This window comes from Bombina bombina, chromosome 3 (genome assembly GCF_027579735.1).
Source record: "Bombina bombina isolate aBomBom1 chromosome 3, aBomBom1.pri, whole genome shotgun sequence".
Taxonomy (NCBI): Eukaryota; Metazoa; Chordata; class Amphibia; order Anura; family Bombinatoridae; genus Bombina; species Bombina bombina.
This window is the reverse complement of record NC_069501.1, coordinates 159478357-159500256: the sequence shown is the minus strand read 5'-3', so window position 1 is coordinate 159500256 and position 21900 is coordinate 159478357. Positions and strand designations below refer to the sequence as shown.

The following is a 21900-nucleotide window of genomic DNA, read 5'->3' as shown; positions in this document are numbered from 1 at the left end:
GTCCATGTCTCCTCCTCCCTTACTAGTGGATGGTAACCCTGAGTTTGAAGTCAGTCAGATTTTGGATTCGAAATTATGTGGCAACAAGTTGTATTACCTGATTTATTGGAAAGGGTACCCCATTACTGAATGGTCTTGTAAACCTGCTTGTCATGTCCATGCTCCTGCACTAATTAAGGCCTTTCATAGAAATTTTCCTGACAAGCCTTATCTTGACCCCAGGAGGGGTCCATGAGGGGGGGGGGCATTGTCACGAACACGATTATACTCAAGCTGCTTTTTTGCCGCTTCCAGGAACTTTGTGTGCTTTAGCGTCTCATTGCTTAGCAATGTGGTGTGCTTCAGTGGCCATCCCATTTTGATGACTTCATCAAGCCTATAACCTTCCAGCGTCCAGGAGATTTGACGCCCATTTGTTGAACTTTGTTCTGTTGGGTAATTGTATTGCCTGAAAGTTACCGGACCTCTACCTATCTGACACTGCCTTTGCTTAACCCTGTATTGCCTGTAAGTTACTGGATCTCTGCCTGCCTGACACTGCCTTTGCTTAACCCTGTATTGGCTGAAAGTTACCGGACCTCTGCCTGCTTGACACTGCCTTTGCTTAACCCTGTATTGCCTGAAAGTTACCAGACCTCTGCCTGCCTGACACTGTCTTTACTTAACCCTATATTGCCTGAAAGTTATCGGACTTCTGCCTGCCTGACACTGCCTCTGCTTAACCCTGTATTGCCTGAAAGTTACCGGACTTCTGCCTGCCTGACACTGCCTTTGCTTAACCCTGTATTGCCTGAAAGTTACCAGACCTCTGCCTGCCTGACACTGTCTTTGCTTAACCCTATATTGCCTGAAAGTTATCGGACTTCTGCCTGCCTGACACTGCCTTTGCTTAACCATGTATTGCCTGAAAATTTCCAGACCTCTGCCTGCTTCTGTCTACTGGAACTTAAACTTCTGACTGATCGTTGTATTCCTGTCCAGTATTGTGAGTACCTGTTACTTTACATTATATACCCGTGGATCTTTTACTATCTGTCACAGTTGTGGGTAAAAATTACAGCTGATATAGAACAATAGTTTTTATAGATATTGCCTGGTGGATAAAATAAGTCATTTAAAAAAAAAATTACGATCTAACAGCTTTTCAACTGCTAATTATTATTATCAATTATTTGTAGAGCGCCAACAGGTTCCACAGCGCTAAATATATACTTTTTATATTTCCAATTTATAGTATTCTTAACTTAGTACAGAAAAATGATTAAATGCACCATAGTATTTTCTCCCAGTAAATGTACCAATACTAAAGAGGAAAGAACAGATTAAGCAAGTAATTTTAATTATTTTGTACAGGGAAAAAAAATCTTTTAGGAAATTTCAGCTTTGAGGATAAAAATAAACAACTAAAATCAAGGCTACTGAAGGGTTAAACTTATCCTGGGACTTATGCCTGAAAATAACAAGCCACTTGAGTCTCATTAGCACTTAAAAATCATTGCGGCAAAAAGCAGTCACTTGGTAGTGAGCTGGTATCTTGGGGAAAACTATATGTAAGATGTTTTCCTCAAAAGCCTTCTTGAGACTTGGCAAAACTACACATCTGGTTGACAAGGATGCTTTTTAACTGTGGATGTTATAAGAAAAGTGTTCAACTTAACTGAACACAGAACAGATGTTTTCTTTTTCACAAACATTGAGATTTAAGCATGCTTTATTTAGTTTTCAATGTAAGATTTTTTTTTTCTCCACTATTTATTCTGTATTTCTTTTAGAGATGCATGATACTTTATTGTCTCAATTAGACAGACCATTGTGATCTTTAAATCTTTGAAGGGGAAAAAGGCAAATAAGATAATAATATTTTATAGAATATTAGTAAAAAAATATGCAACCAAAAAGTCTTTAATTGCTTTCAGTAATATTATTTTACTTTGAGAAAATCATGCAACTTGACCAATAGGAAACCTATCTGAAGTTGGGGGAGGGGCAATGTTATTTTTTTCATGATTCAGATAGAACATGTGATTTTAAATTAATTTCCAATTTACTTATATTATCAAATTTCCTTCATTCTCATCATATCCTTTGCAAAAAGAACAGAAATGCACTGCTGGGAGCTAGCTGAACACATCTGGTGCACAAATAACAAGAGGCATTTGTGTGCAGTCACCAATCAGCAGCTAGCTCCCAGCAATGCATTGCTCTTCCTGAGCCTACTTAGGTAGGCTTTTCAACTAAGGATATTAAGAGAATAAAGTAAATTAGATAAAAGAAGTAAATTGGAAAGTTGTTTAAAATCGTATGCTCGGAATAATGAAAGAACAATTTTGGTTTTCATGTCCCTTTAAGAAAATACACATAGCTGCAGGACTTATGAACTAATAAATTTGAAACAAATGTTATCAGTCATAGGATAATTTCTACCAGACTTATGGTACTTATCGATTCATAAAAAGATGTGTAATTTGAATAACTAGATGTTTCAAAAATAAAAATGTAGCATAAGCTTTAGATGCAGAACAAATAACCTGGTGGTAGTTAGCAGTCAATCACATTTTTTTTAACTGTATGTGTTCTGGGAATTAACCCTATTTAGAAGCTGGCTGTAAGAAGTAACTGCTATATTTACATTTAGTTCATAAGGAAACAACCTTTATTGTGTGAGAATTTCCTAGCATATTTGTTCTTTAAAAACATTGGAAAACCAATGGCTACAGTTTTTCAACCATTGATATGTTAACAAAAGCAAACAAACAGACCATTATGTAGGCACACATTTAATTATATATTACATTATTAAAAATTATAGTAAGCTTTACATTGTTTGTATGATTGACAAGGTCTAAAATTCTGTATTATTCTACAGCTCTACACCAATATTTCCCATTATTTTATATGAGTTTCTTGATGATAATAGTGAAAATTCCTTACAAACAGTGCATTTCCTATGCCTATAGATTTACAAAAACATGTTGTAATACATAATGTAGGAAAAATATCTTGCAATTGATTGAAAAGAAATAAAAATGACATTTTGAACTGTAACATATGTTGTAGCAAACTTATGATAGCAGTTTATAAACTTTTATATGTTCATTTCACATGAATTTCTACACAGATATAGACATAATTCACAATAATGGAAAGATAATACTGAAAGAAACAATCTGTTTTCTTAAGAAGCACATTAAACAGATGTTTCCAGAGGATGTAAATCTATAAATCAGGGTGAAATTGTTTATATCTGTGCTTGACATTCATTAATTAAATGTTTTATTGGTATAAAATATTCTGTAAATTATGTTTGAACAAAACATTGGCATAGGCTTTATTACCATAATCCATACGGTAAACACTATATTTCGTTGTTTTTCTAAAATATTTAATATTCAGAAAATAATTAAACTTCCTTCTATAGTCAGTAATAAAAGGAAACCGGCATATCCTTCCCAAATACTACTCCTTTTTGTTAGTTTCAAAAAGTGCTGTTTCGTCAATAATTTAAGTCCTCTACTTGTGTCTGGATAATTTTTTGTGACATCTTTATTACTTTTGTATTAAATGGATATTTGTTCTCGGTGGCATAAAATAGTGATCAAATTAGTGTTCATTAGTTAAGAATAAAATCTTCACAATTTCACTAAATATATTTGAAGACTGTGTGACTATATATACAACAAGATGTGTTATAACTAGAGATGTAAAGTAAAAATACTCTTGGAGACATATCTAAAGGTGCCAGGCATTGTATGGGTCTTGGTATGCAGTTTGACTAGCTGATTAGGTGATTGTGTAGTGACATTTCTTTTCATTTTGCCACAGAAGCTTTTTGTCCCCACTGTACTAATAGTAGGATCACTACAACAATGTAAAATAGTTAAAATTTAAAGTAATTATATGATTTGATGATGTACATATAGGTGACATAAAATGATTTTATTAGTTCATTTTTTCATTTCCACAATCTCTATAAAGTTTTCATAGGCTTATTCTGCTCTTTAAAGGAATAAAAAGGTCAATATTGAAATGAGCATGGGTGCATTTCAATGTGAAATATAAACACCATCTTCAGCTCTCTAAACTCTAATACTGGTGCACAGACCCTTACAGGATATGTGAGAATGCTGCAAATAAACAGTAATAACTTTTACTAGAAGCATTTTTGCTAATGGTAGAATAATGCAAAAAAAATCTTTTATGCATCCTTTAAGCAATATGACAGTCTTATATATCAATACATGGGATTTCAAAACATGATAGACTATTAAGGGCCAGATTACAAGAGGAGCGTTTGACTCCCACTTGAGCTTGACTGCTGCTTGACTCACGCTTGAGCGTTAACTGCGCTAGAAGTAAGCTTTTTACGCTCGTCGGGTTACACTCGTATTATGAGTTAAAAGTAAACTTTTTTCGCTTGTGCACTAAAACGATGCGGGGGAAAAGCCAAACTTAGGATATCACACCATGATAACCTATTCCCCAATAGAAGTCAATGGAGAAAAAAAGGGGGCAAAAACCTAATACCCTACCTGATCACGTATTCTCAAGTGTGCTAAACGACATAAAAATATCAATATTTCCCATTCCAGTGTCCTTCACATAACAGAATATGATTTATTTATTCATAAATGCATATTTCTATATATCTGATTTTTTTTGCATAAATATATATTTATACCTATATATAGGTATAGATATATACAGATATATATATATTTTTATATATATATATATATATATATATATATATATATATATAGGAATATCTATTTACAAATACATAGAACCTATCCTCTTACGTTAAGAACATTGGAATGTGAAATATTTTCAGCAAATACACAGTATAACACTTTATTTTACATGAATATTGTAAAAATATGTTTTTAGATGTTTTCATTTATTTAACTGAAAAGTGCTCCTATGGACTTATATATGTCTATATGTGTGTACATATGTATTTATCTGTTTATACATGTATATAAACACATAAATATATATGTACACATACCTGTATATAGACATATATAAGTGCATTGGAGCCCTTTGCAGTTAAATATATCAAAACATCTAAAAACGTGTATTTATATGTGTTTATACATAAAAACATCTCTACACACATATAAAAACTTGTCTTGGATTTGTTATGCTTTAACTCACATATGATAAAGGAACCGGTCCGGTTAAGCATTAAGTTTTATGAAGAAGTTTAGTGAGTGCTTTTTGAAAGAAGTAATACATATATATATACACACACACATATATATATATATATATATATATATATATATATATATATATATATATATATATATATATATTAAATCCCTTATCTTTGAGCCTTTATAGCTTTTGTGTGCAATATTTGTTTTTAATAATTTTTATTAGATAGTGTTAATATGAGTGTAACTGTACCTTGTAATGTATTTTTTATGTGTTTTGCACTACTTTTTGTTTCATGAAACAGTTAAACAGAGCTCTGAGAACATGGTAATCATTTTAGCATAAATCTTTCAATTTCAACTTGTAATACGAGCGGAAAACCCTGCGCACGCAAATAGTCAGAATAAACCCCTTATCACTTATGCGTAAATGTTAACGCACCACTCGTAATTTGGTCCTAAATGTTTTTTCAATTTCTGAAAGGGGAATGTCTCGCTACAGTAAGCAAAAGAAACACAATTATCAGATCATGTAATATATTACAAATTAATAACATGATGTATGCAACATAAAATAAAAAGCTTTTGTCCTAATTACACTCACCGTCCAGGTGACTTGAATTGTTGTTGGTGATAGAACAACAGGATTATGCAGTCTAACAATGACATCTCCCAATTCTTTTTGAACTTGTCGATGATCTACACCTTGTACAGGTGGACTGATATCTAATATAAAAAAACATACAATTAGAAGTAATAAAACAGTAAACCATTCTGTATTGTTTATCAATAAAAAAGCACATGGTCATATATTTAACAGATTCAGTAAATAAAGAATTACTGTTTTAAAATGACATTAAACACCTTTTTTTCCTTTCATAAAATTTTTTTACTTTTTTTGGACGCTCCCTAAAGAGGCCAAAAAGCGAAATCTGTAACCTAGGTTTTCAAAATGGTTGCAAATTGCCTAAACAAGCTATTTGATTTGCAGAATTTCTCTATTACAGAATTTGCTTTTCGTTCTACTAGGGAATGTGGGAAAACAATAAAAAAGAGGTGTTTTAAGCCACTCTTTGTTGGCATATATATCATATATATATATAAATGTAAACCACACATCTGCACTCCTGAGCAATAAAAAAGAGTGTATCTACAAATAAGAATTGTTACGTAAATTTGAGAAAATGCAAAAAGAATATTATATGGTAGTGTATGTTAACCAGTCTTATATGTTCTATTGACCTTTTACTTGTTAATACCGTTATGTCTTGTTTTATCCAAAGCGAAGAACAGATATTTGTCGTCTCTTAAAGGGACACTAAACCCAAAAATTGTCTTTCATGATTCAAGTAGAGAATACAATTTTAAACAACATTCAAATGTATTTATGTTATCTAATTTGCTTCATTCTTTAGATATCCTTAGTTGAAGAAATAGCAATGCATATGGATGAGCCAATCACATGAGGCATCTATGTGCAGCAACCAATCAGCAGTTACTAGATATGCTTTTCAGCAAAGTATATCAAGAGAATGAAGCAAATTAGATGTCCTTTGTTGAAGAAATAGCAATGCACATGGATGAGCCAATCACATGAGGCATCTATGTGCAGCAACCAATCAGCAGCTACTAGATATGCTTTTCAGCAAAGTATATCAAGAGAATGAAGCAAATTAGATAATAGAAGTAAATTAGAAAGTTGTTTAAAATTGCATGTGCTTTCTAAACCATAAAATACAAAAATTGGGTTTCATGTCCCTTTAAATCTATAAAAGCATGAATACAAAAATATGACATATTGAAAGCACTGTTACCTTGCCTTTCAGACATTTTAGTTGGTTATCTAACATTATAATCAATTTGATTCACTCCTGAGTTTTATCATGCTGACTTTTCTAGGCTAACTATGCTACATACATTTCCCTAATTGTCTTTAGCTGCTAAAAACTGCCAAACAATTAATTCTTGTCAGCTGCAGTCTCAAACCCAGATTAGCTCCTATAAATAAGGAAGGTGGTGGGTGGATAATCAGTTGCAGCAAACAAGATGTTAATTTATTTTAAAAAATGTTTATATTCGGCTATTTTATAGCAAGTCAATAATAAATATCATGTAATTAAAATGTGTTTAGAATAAATTTATATAAGAAGCCTAATTTGTAACTTATGCACTGGTATTTGTTTCTAGTCCAGGACTACTGGACTAAAATACATTTTTCAGCCCTTGGTCATGTTAATAAGGACCATGTGATTATTTTAATTGAAGTTGCATATATTAAATACTTTAATACTCTTTAGAAAAAGAAGACTTATAATTAGCATTTACTCTTCTTCAAAGTATACTTTTGTTGAAAGATTTGATACACCTGCGCTCAAATTATTCATTCACTGAAGAGTCTCTTATCTGCTGAAATCCTTTTAATTGCCAAATTGTTCAATCGTGACTCGACTCTTGCTTGTGCTATCACACAAGTCCCTTGATTAGAATATACTAATAAATAATGATGGATAATATTGTAAATGACAAATTAAGCTTTTTTGAGACAATTTGTTTAGATAATTTAAGTTTTCTGCTGTCTAAAGAATTAGCTAATACAATTAACTCAGTTTGTTTTTCTTTTCTAAAACAAGATTTAAAAATTAGACACAATATTAATCAAATGTATGTAGATTGGAGCCTTACAATTAAGAGAAACCTAAATAATGCTGTACTCAAAATTATAAATGTTTTAATGAATATAAAGTTTAAGAAACATATGAGTAGAAGAACTTGGCAATCATAAATATACTACTTTTTTTTATCACACAACTATAGTATAGAATATACAATTCTAATTTATCCAACTGCCTATGAAGTGATTCAAAATGATGATAAACTCCCTTTATAAAATCAGATCCAGAATACTAGTGATATTTTAGATAGAGTTTCATTCATCAGTTGTAATGAAGATGCACTATAAATTACTTTTTAATATAGATATAAAATTCAAATAACCCGCGCTCCACTACCCACTTCAAAAGTACATTTTCCTGTGAGCTAAAGGTTTTAATTGTTGTCCAATCAGCTCTCTCGCCATATGGCACTTTTGTTATAGCTAGAGCGCTGATTGGACAACAATTCAAACCTTTAGCTCACAGAAAAATTGATGAATAAAACTCCATCTAAAATATCCCTAACATTCTGAATCTGATTTTAAAAAGAGGAGAGTTTACCATCACTTTAAGGACTGTCTAAAGCCCACTCATACTTATAGCATTTATAAATTGCATAATAAATTAGCAAAAGTGGTTCATTCTGTACTTCTTGATTAAACCGTAAAATCAAAGGCTTTGACCGTTTAAAAACAAATTTTATTATAATATACACATGTTCAATCTATATATTTAATACAATTGCAGTCATGCAACAGTACAGTACACCATGTTGTTGAACAAACTGATGAAACAAAATGGCAGCCCATAGGATTATCAAGTGAGATAATTGTCATTTTTCATATGAATTAGCTAATATCGATCTAAGACCTGTAACTTTGTTGATATTAAGGACACATTTTCTATAAGCGAGGGAATATTTTGACCTAGGACAGTTAATCCTGTGTTTAGAGAATCCCATGTAGAGTGACAATTATTAAAGGGACAGTCTAGTCAAAATTAAACTTTCATGATAGGGCATGTGATTTTAAACAACTTTCCAATCATCATTACATTTGCTTTGTTCCCTTGGTGGTAATTTTGAAAAGCTAAACCTAGCTACGCTCAAATAGATTTCTAAACCGCTGAAAACTGCCTCCTAGCTCAGAGCATTTTGAAAGTTTTTCACAGTTAGACAGTACTAGTTCATGTGTGTCATATATATAACATTGTGCTCACTCCTGTGGAGTTATTTAGGAGTCTGCACTGATTGGCTAAGCTGTATGCCTGTCAAATGCACTGAGATAAGGGGGCAGTCTGCAGTGGCTTAGATACAAGCTAATCATAGAGGTAAAACATATATTAATATAACAGTGCTGGTTATGCAGAACTGGGGGATTGGTAATAAAGGGATTATCTATCTTTTTAAACAATAAACATTCTGGTTTAGACTGTCCCTTTAAAGATTTCTGAATGGGAGCTGTCTTGTAGGCAACAGAAGAATGCTAAAAGAAATCAAGAAAAAGAACTGAAGGACGTGCACCAAGTAAACTTTTTATAGCAAAAAAAGGGACATTGTTGTTAAAAATAAATTATTCACAGTATTCTGTAAGTACAGTGTAAATAATGTGTTACTACAATTTACCATTAATATAAACATATTGTTTTAGTACGATACTTTTCTCTAAAAAAAAGTTTTTTGTTTTTTTTTAGAAACTTAGATTTATTTCTTCAGTGAAAAAAAAAACAAAAACAACTTTCTATTTCAACTGGATATATATATATATATATATATATATATATAATTAAAAGATTAAAGAGGCACAAAAAAGTAAATATTACATATCTTAGAACTTTCTGTTTTCTGTTTTTCAGCAGAACAGTAACATTTGATCTTTCTTTGTCATAGATACCAAACATGGCAGTAATGAAAACTATAATATATATGATTTAGTACCACACAATATATGGTTTAATTCTAAATATAAATGTGTTCTGTCTATCTAAACAGTGTATGTAAGTCTAACACAATAAGAAATAGCTTAGGTTTCACAGAAGGCAGAATATTTTAAAGTTAATCAGGTCATCACAGGGTAACAATTTCAAAACTGAAGGTTTTCCAAATGCAGATCTTTCTTCAAAATATAGCTATAAAAGAATTTTATAAGCACACCTGGATAAAAACATATCCCTCAGAGATCTGAGCAGCAGAACATATCACTGTCTTTGTGAATAAAATTCAAAAGGAACTGGCTATTTCTGTGCGGAGGCAATATAAATTTTGAGGCAAAAGAACAGTTTTTTTTAGTACAAACATTAGGTGCTAGTTGGCAAAAAAAAATCTTAGCCCTCAAATAAATTTATGAATAATTAGGGTGGATATTAATAATAATTTATAGACAACAGATTTGTTGAAAAAAATCCATTAATATAGCAACATTTATTTTTAAACCTATAAAATGTCATTAAGAAATGCAAATGGCCATACAATAATGTATTTTGTATCTTTATTTCACATTGCAGATTATTATACTCTAGTGCTTTGGTGTTTTCTTATGAAACTAAATTGTAAAGATTGTTCTTAAAATATCAGTTTTCTAAGATTCTGAAAAAAGAAAACTGGCTTCATGTGGTGAGTATCTATTAGGTATACAGAAACAAAATGTTATTATTCTGGGAAAAGGGAATTCAACACAATTTTTTAATATATATTAAAGAAGTCAAGATCTGAAACCACTCTAAAAGAGCAAAGTAGATATATAGGGATTTATATTGGGGAAGGATATTTTAAAAATATCAATATTTTGGTCCACGTGGTCAAAAGTTTACGGACAAATATTCTGATGGCAAAAACTTTATTGCAATTGTTTCAACAGGCACCTAGTAAAGATTTCCAATGTAAGTAAAAATACTGTGTTACCTTTACCTTCAATATTCTTTTTATATCATTTGGGTTTAAAAAAACAAACAAAACAAAACTCATGTAATATTTTGCATCTAGTTCACTACATTTTGAGCAAACATGAGTAGTTTTGCAGGTTGAATTGAAGGGACATTGTACACTAGATTTTTCTATGCATAAATGTTTTGTAGATTATCCATTTATATAGCTCATCTAGGGGTGTTTTTGTAAAAATGTTTTGCTTATTGTTTAATAACATTGTGCTGGTTTTCATACTCCTATCCAAGCCCCAACGTTTTAGATGTATACTGATGTCTACAGACTCCTGCTTGTGTATCGGGTCTTTTCATATGCAGGGAAGGGGGAAGTGTCTGCCCTACCTGCTTTCTCAGCCATTTCATTTGGTGTCCCAGCTTAACCTCCTCACCAGTGCTAAATTGTGAGCTTCTAAGTCAGTTTTTAAAAGGTTTTATACTGGATTTTATTTTCATTATCTGTACATATACTTCTTTAATGTAGTGTCTATTACATGCAGTTATATGTAAAAGGTGTATACTGTCCCTTTAATCTTGAATGAGGTACAATAAAGGCTAGAACCAGAATATGAAGTGATTTGAAGTGATTTGGGAAGAAATAATTTTCTCTCAGCATAAAATTAGTTCACAGAAAAAACTGATTATGAAGAGGATAAAACAAGATGGGTAGAAATATCAAAAGTACTAATCAAGGGTATTTTCTAACAGTGAAATACCTGGAGTGCATTGACATACTGTATATGATTAATAATAAAAAAATCAACATTGTACATGGATAATTTAGTAAATTTACCTTGTGTCCGTACTGGATCAGATATTGGACTTGGATCACTTAGACCTTCAACATTAATGGCTCTCACCATGAAAAGATAAATTGTATTCGGTCTTAGCCCTTTGACAGTATAAAGTGTGGTCTTCACATGATTAGCTACAGTTTGCCAGCTATTGCTAACAGATTGACTGCAAAGAATGATAAAGAAACACATTATCTAAAACCACACTATATTTAATGCAAAGAAGCTTGACTACTGCTTCACCATATCATTTATTAGATCAGTATAAAATATGTACAGGGTAATATACATCAACAGAACCAAAGCAGGTTAAATATAAAACAATTTGTAATCTGTTGATGAACCCTATGAAAATATGTTTATATTTTATAAATAAATGCTTAGAATTGTACCTGAGTAGCAACAAATAATAAATGTTTTCAATAATAAGAAAGAAGAACAACTAATGAGGAAATTGAAGAAAATTATTGTTTCCTACTAATTTAATTAGAAATTAATTGCATTATTTAAAGTCAATTTTATACATCATACATAATCTTGAGCTAATTCCAAAGAAAACTGTTCTTTCATCTGTCAATAGAATGCAGATAGTTTCAAAAGGTGCCCATAACCATTCAACCTTAATTGTAAATTATTTCTACAAAACCTACCTGATTAAAAACAATAACAAAAAATAATGGTGCATACTCAAGGTATACTATATGTGTTATTTGTTATTCCTATAAGTCATGATTCTATTAACAATTTTAATTCAAGGGTATGTGTGTCCCATTATCTAAATGTGCAAAATGTGTGACTACCAATGATGTATCTAAAATAAGATTCTGATTGTTCAGTGGTTGATACAATGCTATATGTCCATGTTTTTAAAGCACATCATAATATAAGTTGCAAGGCTAGCTAGTGAGTCATTTACACACCTGAAAGCCTCTATGATATATGAATTGACAGGTAGGTTTCCCGGTGAGCCAAGCTGCCATGATAAGGTAACACTATTCTTACTGACATCTGTCACTTGAGGTTTTGATGGAGATCCAGGTAGATCATTTAGATCATAATTCTTGCTGACAGACACACCACCTGTTTCTGGTGATAAACATATTAACCTTAGTAACAATTTTATATATATTTTATTAATTTAGTTTTTTTTTTTTCTTGCCATAGTCTAGTAGTACTTACCTGTGACCTCTAAAACGGCACTCCATGTTGTTTCACCACTTGAACTTGTAGCCACACAAGTATATGTGCCAGAATCAATTGTCTATATGAAAAAGATAGTGATTACGGTATATTGATTCAAGCAAGCTGGATCTGAATCTGGATTATACTATAATATTTTATTCAGTAAAATGCATTTCTGTTTATAACTAATAGAATCATAATATAAAATAATATTTTGATTTCAAAACCCACATTTAGGAGGAAATGACAAAAATAAACACATTTTACTTTACAACAATACTCAAGTAGCGTCTCTACAAGATTATATTATTACAGTATATGAAAAAAATATACTTTAAATTCTTTCTTTGATGTTATTTATTTATTTATTTTTAAAACAAGCTAACTCGGATTCTAATTTATTTTATCTTTACTTCTATTAACAGATCCATGGGATTTTGCATTGTCACAAAGAATAGAGAGATGCATCAGTTTTGTGGATCTTATATATTTTTTTTTTAAATAATTTGGTTTCTAAGCTGATCTCTTGAAGTTGAGCATTGTGGCTCTTGGCACTTGAATTTTACATTTTTGTTTTAAATTTGAAGCACTTTTACAATGTTGCAATAGTCAAAAGGGGCATGACAGTAAATATGACTTGCAAGCTATTTAATGAATTGCTGAATAAATTTAGCAGATACAGTTAAAACAATAATGATTATAGATTTTTGCCTGTTGGCAGCTTAAAATGACCTTTCATGCAGTCTCAAAGTCAGCACTTTCTGTTACTACTTTGGCTGAATGGTAAAGCCAAACAAACAACATATTGCATAGCCCTGTTCTTGAATGGGAACACACTACAGCACCTATAAAAATAATTTTTGCATGTGCTTCACTGAAACTATTTCTATGACAAGAAGCAAATTTACAGGTGTTGCATGGCAAAGTACCATTCAGGAAAATAGCCTGTCTGAATGTATATCTTGAGTTGTTGTATTGATGAAGCTTGCAAAAAACATTCAACAGATGGATCAGTATGAGGACTGTTGAATACCTTTATAATACATTAAATTTGCAAAGAAAAATAAAATAGGAAAACATTTAGAAAAATGTATCTACGAAGTGTAACTGGTAATCAGCAATGCATTAAATTCAAAAAGTATAGAAACCTATCTTACAGTCAATCAGGAGTTGTTTATGAGAATATATCTAATTTAATGTTCTGGCTAACCTAAAGAAATACATATGTGGGTGGAAAAAGGTATGTTATATATAAATGATATGTTATTGAAACTAGAGAGTAATTATTTTAGGTGGAATATGTATATATGCGGGTGGAACGTTTGTTACAAACATTTTTTTATCACAAAACATAATAGCCTGAAAATCATTGACTAAGTTGATATTAAATGTGCATTTTCTAGTATGTTTTCCTAATTAGTTTGTTGCATATAGGATAGTTGTGACAAACTTTAATTGTTCTTTCAAACATGTTTGGCATAAACAACACAATTTACATGCAATAAATTATGACAGGACATTTGCATACTAAGACACATTAAAATATCCTCTGTGCAAAATTGTAAATATAATGGCATGTGAACAATACATTATTGTGATATTAATCAGTTAAGTCAATTAACTATATACAGTACTGAGTGTTCCAAAAGATGGCTTAGGATCAGTGAGCTCCCACCTTGAATTGCTGCTTTTCCAGCAACTCCAGGGGATCCTGCCTACTCAAGCGGACTATTTAATCCAGCAGTACAATAAAAATGCATTAACCTTTGTGGTCAGTGCCTGCCTTCAGTATAGAGTAGAAGACTAAATTGTTTACTCAAGGAGTGCTGACATTCATTTTTTAATAAATTCCATTTTGCTCAAAGGATGTTAATAATTAATTTATGGCTAGTGACAGACAGCGACAGACAAAAATGCCAATGCATTTAATGTTTTATCTTTATTCACTGAAACTATACAAATAAATACATGTCTCTCAATCAGTCTATCATTCTATCTATCTATCTATCTATCATATATCTATCTATCTATCTATCTATCTAATCTATCCATATATCTATATATCTATCTGTCTATCTATTTATCTATCTATCATCTATATATCATCTATCTATCTATCTATCTATCTATCTATCTATCATCTACTGTATCTATATATCTAGCTATCTAGCTATTATTCTATCAGTTTATCTGCGTTCTATCTACTTTGTCTCTATTTGGCTTTCTCATCCACATTAAATTCAAAATAAAATTTTCTATATCTATAAAATAACTATAACTATAAACATGCTATCAGATGGACTGATCTCACAATTTATTAATGCCAATATTTATTTTGAGCTCTGATACTCATATCCCATACCCCCTGCTCCAAATTTCCCATGTATTGTGAATATAGAGTATAACATTTGAATACTGAATGCAGCAATGAACACTGAATGAACATTGAACATTAAATACAGCACTTCTTTGTTGTTTGAATGTAGCAAGAATTATGTATGTTGAATGTTTGAATGTAGCAAGAATTATGTATGTTGTACATACCAATCATATTAAGGTACTGAAAAAACATGGTACTATCCCTACTAAAAATATTTGCATAAAAAAAATGAATTCAACTACATTGAAACTGAAAAAAATACTGAACACAATTGATAGCAAAGTATCAATTGTTTACTAGCTGATAAGGTAAGCTCCCACGACTTTTCATTTAGTAGGAAAACAAATTATATTTATTTCGGAAAAAAAAGCATAAAATCCAAATGTGCTTAATGAATTTGAAAAACTTGTTTACTTACTTTCAGAGACCTAATTACAAGTGTTCCTTGATCTTGAATGGATAACCTTGTATCTCTCCCCATGAAATTGAATCCTTCCTTTAGCCAACTTATGATGGGCATTGGATCTCCGGTAGCCTTACATTTTAGCACTGCCATTCCATCGACTGCCAATGTCTGATTGGCTGGACCTTGCAAAATTATAGGTGGTGGTCTGTCTGTCAAGACTAAAAATAAATAGACAGTAGATATAAAAAATAATTTCAAATATATTCCATATAATAGATTAAGTGCAATGCAAACTCAAGTGCTGAATAAATTTATATTCAAAATTATCACATAAGTGTATTGCATGCTTTTTTTTTATTAGCTTTTCACAACAAGAGACTGTTAATCTATGTGGGACATGTATATAACATTGTTCTCTCTCCTGTGGAGTTGTGGTTGACACTGCACTAATTGGCTGAAATGCAAGTCAATAGATTATAAATAAATAGCCATGTGATCAGGGGGCTGTCAAAAGAGGCTTGGATATAAGGTAATCACAGAGGTTAAAAGTATATTAAAATAACCATGTTGGATAAGCAAAACTGGGGAATGGGTAACAAAATGATTATCTATCTTTTCAAACAATAACATTTTTGGAGTTTACTGTCCCTTTAATATTATTAAGAGCCACACAACACATCATGCAACCTTTTGCTCTCAGCTCTGCTTATTAAAATATATATTGATTAATTTGAAGTTATTGACACAGTTTAACAGAAAATAATGTAAGAGAATGAACAATAGTTTTAGTATTGAATCTTCAGTCAATTAGGATTCCAGGCTATTTTTTTCTATATCATTTACTCCATATATTTTTATGGAAGCTTCATGTTGGAATAATTTAATGGATTCCATCAGACGATTAGGTTTATGAATGCACTAGCTTGATATCTGCAAATTTCTGTATAAAAAACTAATTCATTTTAACCACCTAAATTTGTGCCCCATAATCCTCTAAATGAACTGGATCAATAAGAGATTAAAAGTCTTTTTACCAGAAAGAAATCTTGGCTTCAAGGATGTTCTGGGTGAGAGATTGGTACAGGTTTCCATGACACTAAGGTCAAAGGTTAAATGAACACTTAAAGGTTCCAGTGAGGTGTGAATAGCCATACTGTCACTATAACCAGTACCTGTAAATCCTCATTACAACAACCTTCAATTGCTTTACCACTACATTTTGAATATATGACATTGTTGTAAATAATCCTCTTTGTATGTTATATCAATAGCTTCAAAGTATAGTTTTTTCTCAGCATTTGGCATATCCCTAAGACTAATCACCCAATATTTATAAACTTCCTGATTTTTTAATGTTTTATTTAAATAGTTTTTTAATGTACATGTAGAACTTTACCAGTTAGGTGAGTATAAAATAATTTTGTATACCTAAAAAATTGCAATTTTATGAGTTATGACTCACTAATATAGCAAGGATGTTATGAATTTAAAAATAAGAGAAATGACAAAATGGCACAAAAAAGAAACACACTTTCTGAATGAATTACTTTTTATTCAAGATTAATGTTAATTCAATAATGAATACAACATTCATTTCTATCAATCGTATCTTTATTTTTTATAATTAAATTACTTCATATTAGTGAACTCTATGAATGATAGACCAATTTTTGCGATATTTTAATAGTCTAAAATATTCTTATTTTCAGAGTATATTTACATATGTTAGGTATCTAACTTTCCGAAAAATGGAGAACAAAATTGAAAAAGTCCTCTAAATGAACCAAAAGACATACATTTATTTAAAAATAATATATATATATATATATATATATACATATATAATGAACTTTTAGATTCAAAGTTAAATTGCATGAAAAATATTTATAATTTATAATAATACATTCTATGTATATGAGTAATTTATTTAGGATAGTAGACAGACAGACAGATTTATTAATCAATCGACAGATAGATAAAAGCAAATATACAGCCATGAAAATTATCTATATGTTTATGTACTGTGCACATACAGCATCATGAACCATAAAAATAAACTGAATCGTTTAAAAGTTAAAGCATTCATAAAATGTGTCTTTTTACATCTTACAATAAAATGGTATAGTTCACTAGATACATTTAAACTTCACAATACCAATATGATTTTTGTTCCATTAGAATTACACTACACTCATCCAGCACAAAGACTTTTTCATCAAAGCTATCCTTGAACCTGGCATGCTCCCCTCAGCTTTGAGCAGTAAATCTGCAAAGGACCAGCAGGTGCAAGCATTAACAGTTCAATGTTCTCTCAGCCAATGTTTGTGCCTTGTACTATTCCAATCAGCGCATTTGCCCTGAGTCACCTCCGTGCCACAGACAGATATTGAAAAACATTACCTCTCCATTAATTGTAAAGACCTTTTAATCTAAACAGTAATTTGAATTGCATAAAATGCAGCACTTTGTTTAACAGGGAACAAAAGAGAATTAACTAAACAGAGTAGCAATTAGAAAACATAAGGATATCGAGGAACTGCAAACATAAATAAAAAAAAGAGAACACCGTGATTTTAAAACAGCTTAATGTGTTAATTTGCAAATCATTAGCTTTAAAAGTACTTAAGCAGCAGAAAAAACCCCCAGCTAATATATAAAGAGATGAATATAAGATACAGGAGTATAAAATACATAAAGTAAAGAATAAAAACTATCTAAATTTGTCCTTCAAAATAGTAATATTTTGTCGTTGTTTGAGTATTTAGAAATGCCTACAGTTGGCCAAGAAGCCTTGTTGAGGTGAGGTGAGTGCTGTTTGCAGGACAACATAGATATTTACTTTTAGCCCAAATCAAAACAAGACAAATAATACCCTTTATTAGATCATCATAAGTAGCTTAAAGGAACATTAAACACAAGTATATTCTATAAGCATAATATTGCAGTTAAGCTACACCACTGTTTTTCAAACCTGTCCCCAGGCCTCACTAACATGTCAGATCATCAGGATTACCTTGGGTGAGCTTAGGTAAAATAAAAAAAAATACTAATCAGCTGATTATTTCACTTGTGCTCTAGTTTAGATATTCTCAAAATCTGGCTTGTTAGGGAGGCTTGAGGAAAGGTTTGAAAAACAGTCACTTACCTCTAGTCATGGGTGCTCTCATGTTGAAAAGGAGCTGTGACTTCATGTCAGTGCTGATATATTTGCACATGTGAAACAATTTTCCTTCTGAAAACTTCAGTGTATCCTAGCTTCCAAAACGGCGGCACCCAAAATTAGAGGGAGGTGCAGAGCTTTGAGGGAAACTAGCATGAAATGCATATTGCATAGTTGCATAATTAAAGGGGTATTTAAGTCATTTTTAAATGTATGCATCAGAAATTATTTACTGCATTGCAAATGATGGAGATACAAAATAAATGTTTTAAAAGCATTTAGACTTCTATTTTTTTTTCCAGACTCTCTAAGGCCTTTGCTGCAGTCAGTTAAGTATATGGCATTTTTTTTAGGTTGAATATGTATAATTACAAATTACATTTTGAAATTAGTGCCTCATTTTTAAGTGGCTGAGAAAGTCAACTTGCACAGCTGTATTTGCAGATATGGATATCAGAGGGGAAATAATGTTTTGAAATACCATTTCCTAGATGATAGAAAGTGTCACAGATGCTCAAACTTGAAGAGATAGAGGTCTACAAGCCAAATTATAAGAACCTCTATCATTTTTGGCTCTATCTATCTATCTATCTATCTATCTATCTATCTATCTATCTATCATCAATCTATCTGTCTGTCTGTCTACATACCTATCTATCTTATCATAAATATTTTCCTGCTAAATGCGGCAAATCATAAAACAAAATAGGTATAATAAAATTTCCAATGGTTCTGCAGACTTTATAAAGTTGCTACCGGTCCAAATACATATTGAATTGTAAAAAGCAAACATTTGGTAAAACAGTAATAAAATATTCTATTTGATGAATAGTAATTGACAATAAGCAGCAGTATAGCAAATCCTGCAGAATATATTTAGAGCCAAAAAGGCACATATAACAGCAAATGTTAAGGGGCATGATATTAACACAGTTGAATCTGTTTTTGTATGTAATGTGCAGCCACCATATAATTTCCAGCAGCTATGGCAAGAATAAACATGTCGCTATTTATGAGCTTTTTTCAGGTCACAGATACTTCATCTAGACTCACAAAAGGAATAGGATCTATGCACACTCACCATCAGTAACTTCCAGCTGGGCCTTTGCCAATATGCTTCCAGCAACCGTCAACGCTTGACAAATGTAGTAGCCTGCATCTGAGCGTTGAATGTTAGTGATAGTTAAGTCTCCAGTCGGGGACACTGAGTACCTACTGTTAGGCTGCTGTGGTTGGTTTGGGAAGAGTAAATTCTGTTAAAACAGAAAATAGTAAAAATTATATATGATTAACTGTTTCAACAGTTTAAAAACATGTTAGTTACATCTATAAATCCATGTAATGTTATTTATAATCCTTAAATATATCATCTAGTAGACATTAACAAAGTTCAGCACATTTTTTATAGCTTTTTATTCTTGGCTTATACTAAATTATAACCATTATAATCATCTTCATAATATACAATCAGCAAGGTAATATAAATATAGTACCAGACTGAATAACTGCATGTACTCATAGATGTTTTATGTTATGATATTTATATTTATCTATATTTATCAAGTATACTATTTGTGTAAACATAATTATGCCTCTTACAGGGATATAGTAATAAAAAGTAAATAAAAATGACTGGATTAAAATATAATTGTCATGTATTTACATTTTTAACCCATCAGCCATAGGGCTCCCAAGACTATGACCCCTATTAAAGAAAGGTATTGTGGACCTGATCCGACACTGCGGATCAGGTCCGCAAAACCTTGCTGAATGCGGAGAGCAATACGCTCCCTGTATTCAGCACTGCACCAGCAGCTCGCAAGAGCTGCTGGTGCAACGCCGCACCCTGCAGACTCGCGGCCAATCGCCAGCAGAGGGGTGTCAATCAACCCGATCGGGTTGATTTCTGCCAATTCCTGTCCGCCTGCTCTGAGCAGGCGGACAGGGTTATGGAGCAGCGGTCTTTAGACTGAAGACTCGCCAGAAACACGGGCCCACAAGCTCCCTACGGAGCTTGTTAAATGGGCCCCAAAGTATCTATATCAAATGATCATCTAATAGATCCTCAAGCTTATGGGTACAATGTATGTATTGGATACTTGTAAAGCGTGGCTAATTACCTGTTAGGGTCTCAAGGAGCTGCTCATTTTATCAACCTCAGAAAGATGAAAGGCTGAGTGGACCTTGACGGGGATCAAACCTGCAAACCGTGGGTTGCTACAGCGCTCAGCCATAGTATGCTGAGCTATCTGTCCAGCATACAAACTAAAGGGGGGTGGAGGTATTGCATCTCTTGCACCCCACATTATAATACGAAATGTAAGACCCCTTTTTTTTAAAAGACACAATCCTGCTTTATCAAATAAGCAGTTATAATACTGTAAGACCCCTCATTTGAAATATGGGTATCCCACCACTCAAATAATTAAATCATAAACATAACAATCACCTTGCAAAAGCTTAAAGCCTTTTATGATGAGTTATTTATGTCAGTATTCACAGCTCCTTTTTCTATTGAGCAAGAACAAATTTTTAAGCAAAATCGAGAACTTATTGAGTGTAAATATAGGTGATACGTTTGTAAAAAAAATCTAGGAATTAGACGTGAAAATTTTATTTATGTGATTATTCCTAATCTTGTTATAATTATTATTTTATATTTACGACAATAACAGAGTTTGAACAGGATAGGAACACACACTGTCAAGCTTTTAGCCATGTGAAAAAGCTGATCAGTGCAAGGACTGTACATTTTTATTATATATTTAGATTAATAAAGTTTGTCTACAAATGTCTTTATGACTTATAATTTAGGTGTAGATAGTGAAAACACAAAGACAAGAAGTTACTAGTCTAAATTAAAAAGTTATAATGACCTGTGTAGAAATATTAAAAATAAAATGTGCTTGTTTGAATATGTTCATTAATGTATTATAATTCGCATAATTTAACACCCCATGTAATTTATAAAACATATAAATAGTATTATATTAATTAATAAGTCTGGTTTGTACATTTCAAATGGGTTATTTAGAGTATTAACCTGATGTTAGTTAGAGTGAGCATAATGTTTGGCCCAGTGTTAGTGTGAAATTAAGCATTTCATGGAACTGATAATGATAATCTTTTGGGAGAGACACCACCTAATATGAACCAGCTGCTAGCTAGGACATTATTTGGATACAGTTCAGCAATTCAAATGCTTCTTTTTTCACAGTAAACCTGTTCCAACTTTAAGGTTAGAAAAGGATA

At 31.6% G+C, this 21900-nt stretch overlaps 1 protein-coding gene across 1 annotated transcript in view; it reads right to left on the bottom strand.

Annotated features, from left to right (window-relative positions):
* The window catches only part of ROBO2 (roundabout guidance receptor 2), a 637624-nt gene that overhangs the window by 119488 nt on the left and 496236 nt on the right, over positions 1 to 21900 (bottom strand). The window contains exons 9-14 of the mRNA XM_053706022.1: positions 19730 to 19901; positions 15501 to 15706; positions 12700 to 12781; positions 12441 to 12606; positions 11520 to 11686; positions 5764 to 5885 (exon numbers count right to left, since the gene is read on the bottom strand). Coding sequence (XP_053561997.1) covers positions 5764 to 5885; positions 11520 to 11686; positions 12441 to 12606; positions 12700 to 12781; positions 15501 to 15706; positions 19730 to 19901 — 915 coding nt within the window. The remainder of the gene's footprint in view (positions 1 to 5763; positions 5886 to 11519; positions 11687 to 12440; positions 12607 to 12699; positions 12782 to 15500; positions 15707 to 19729; positions 19902 to 21900) is intronic.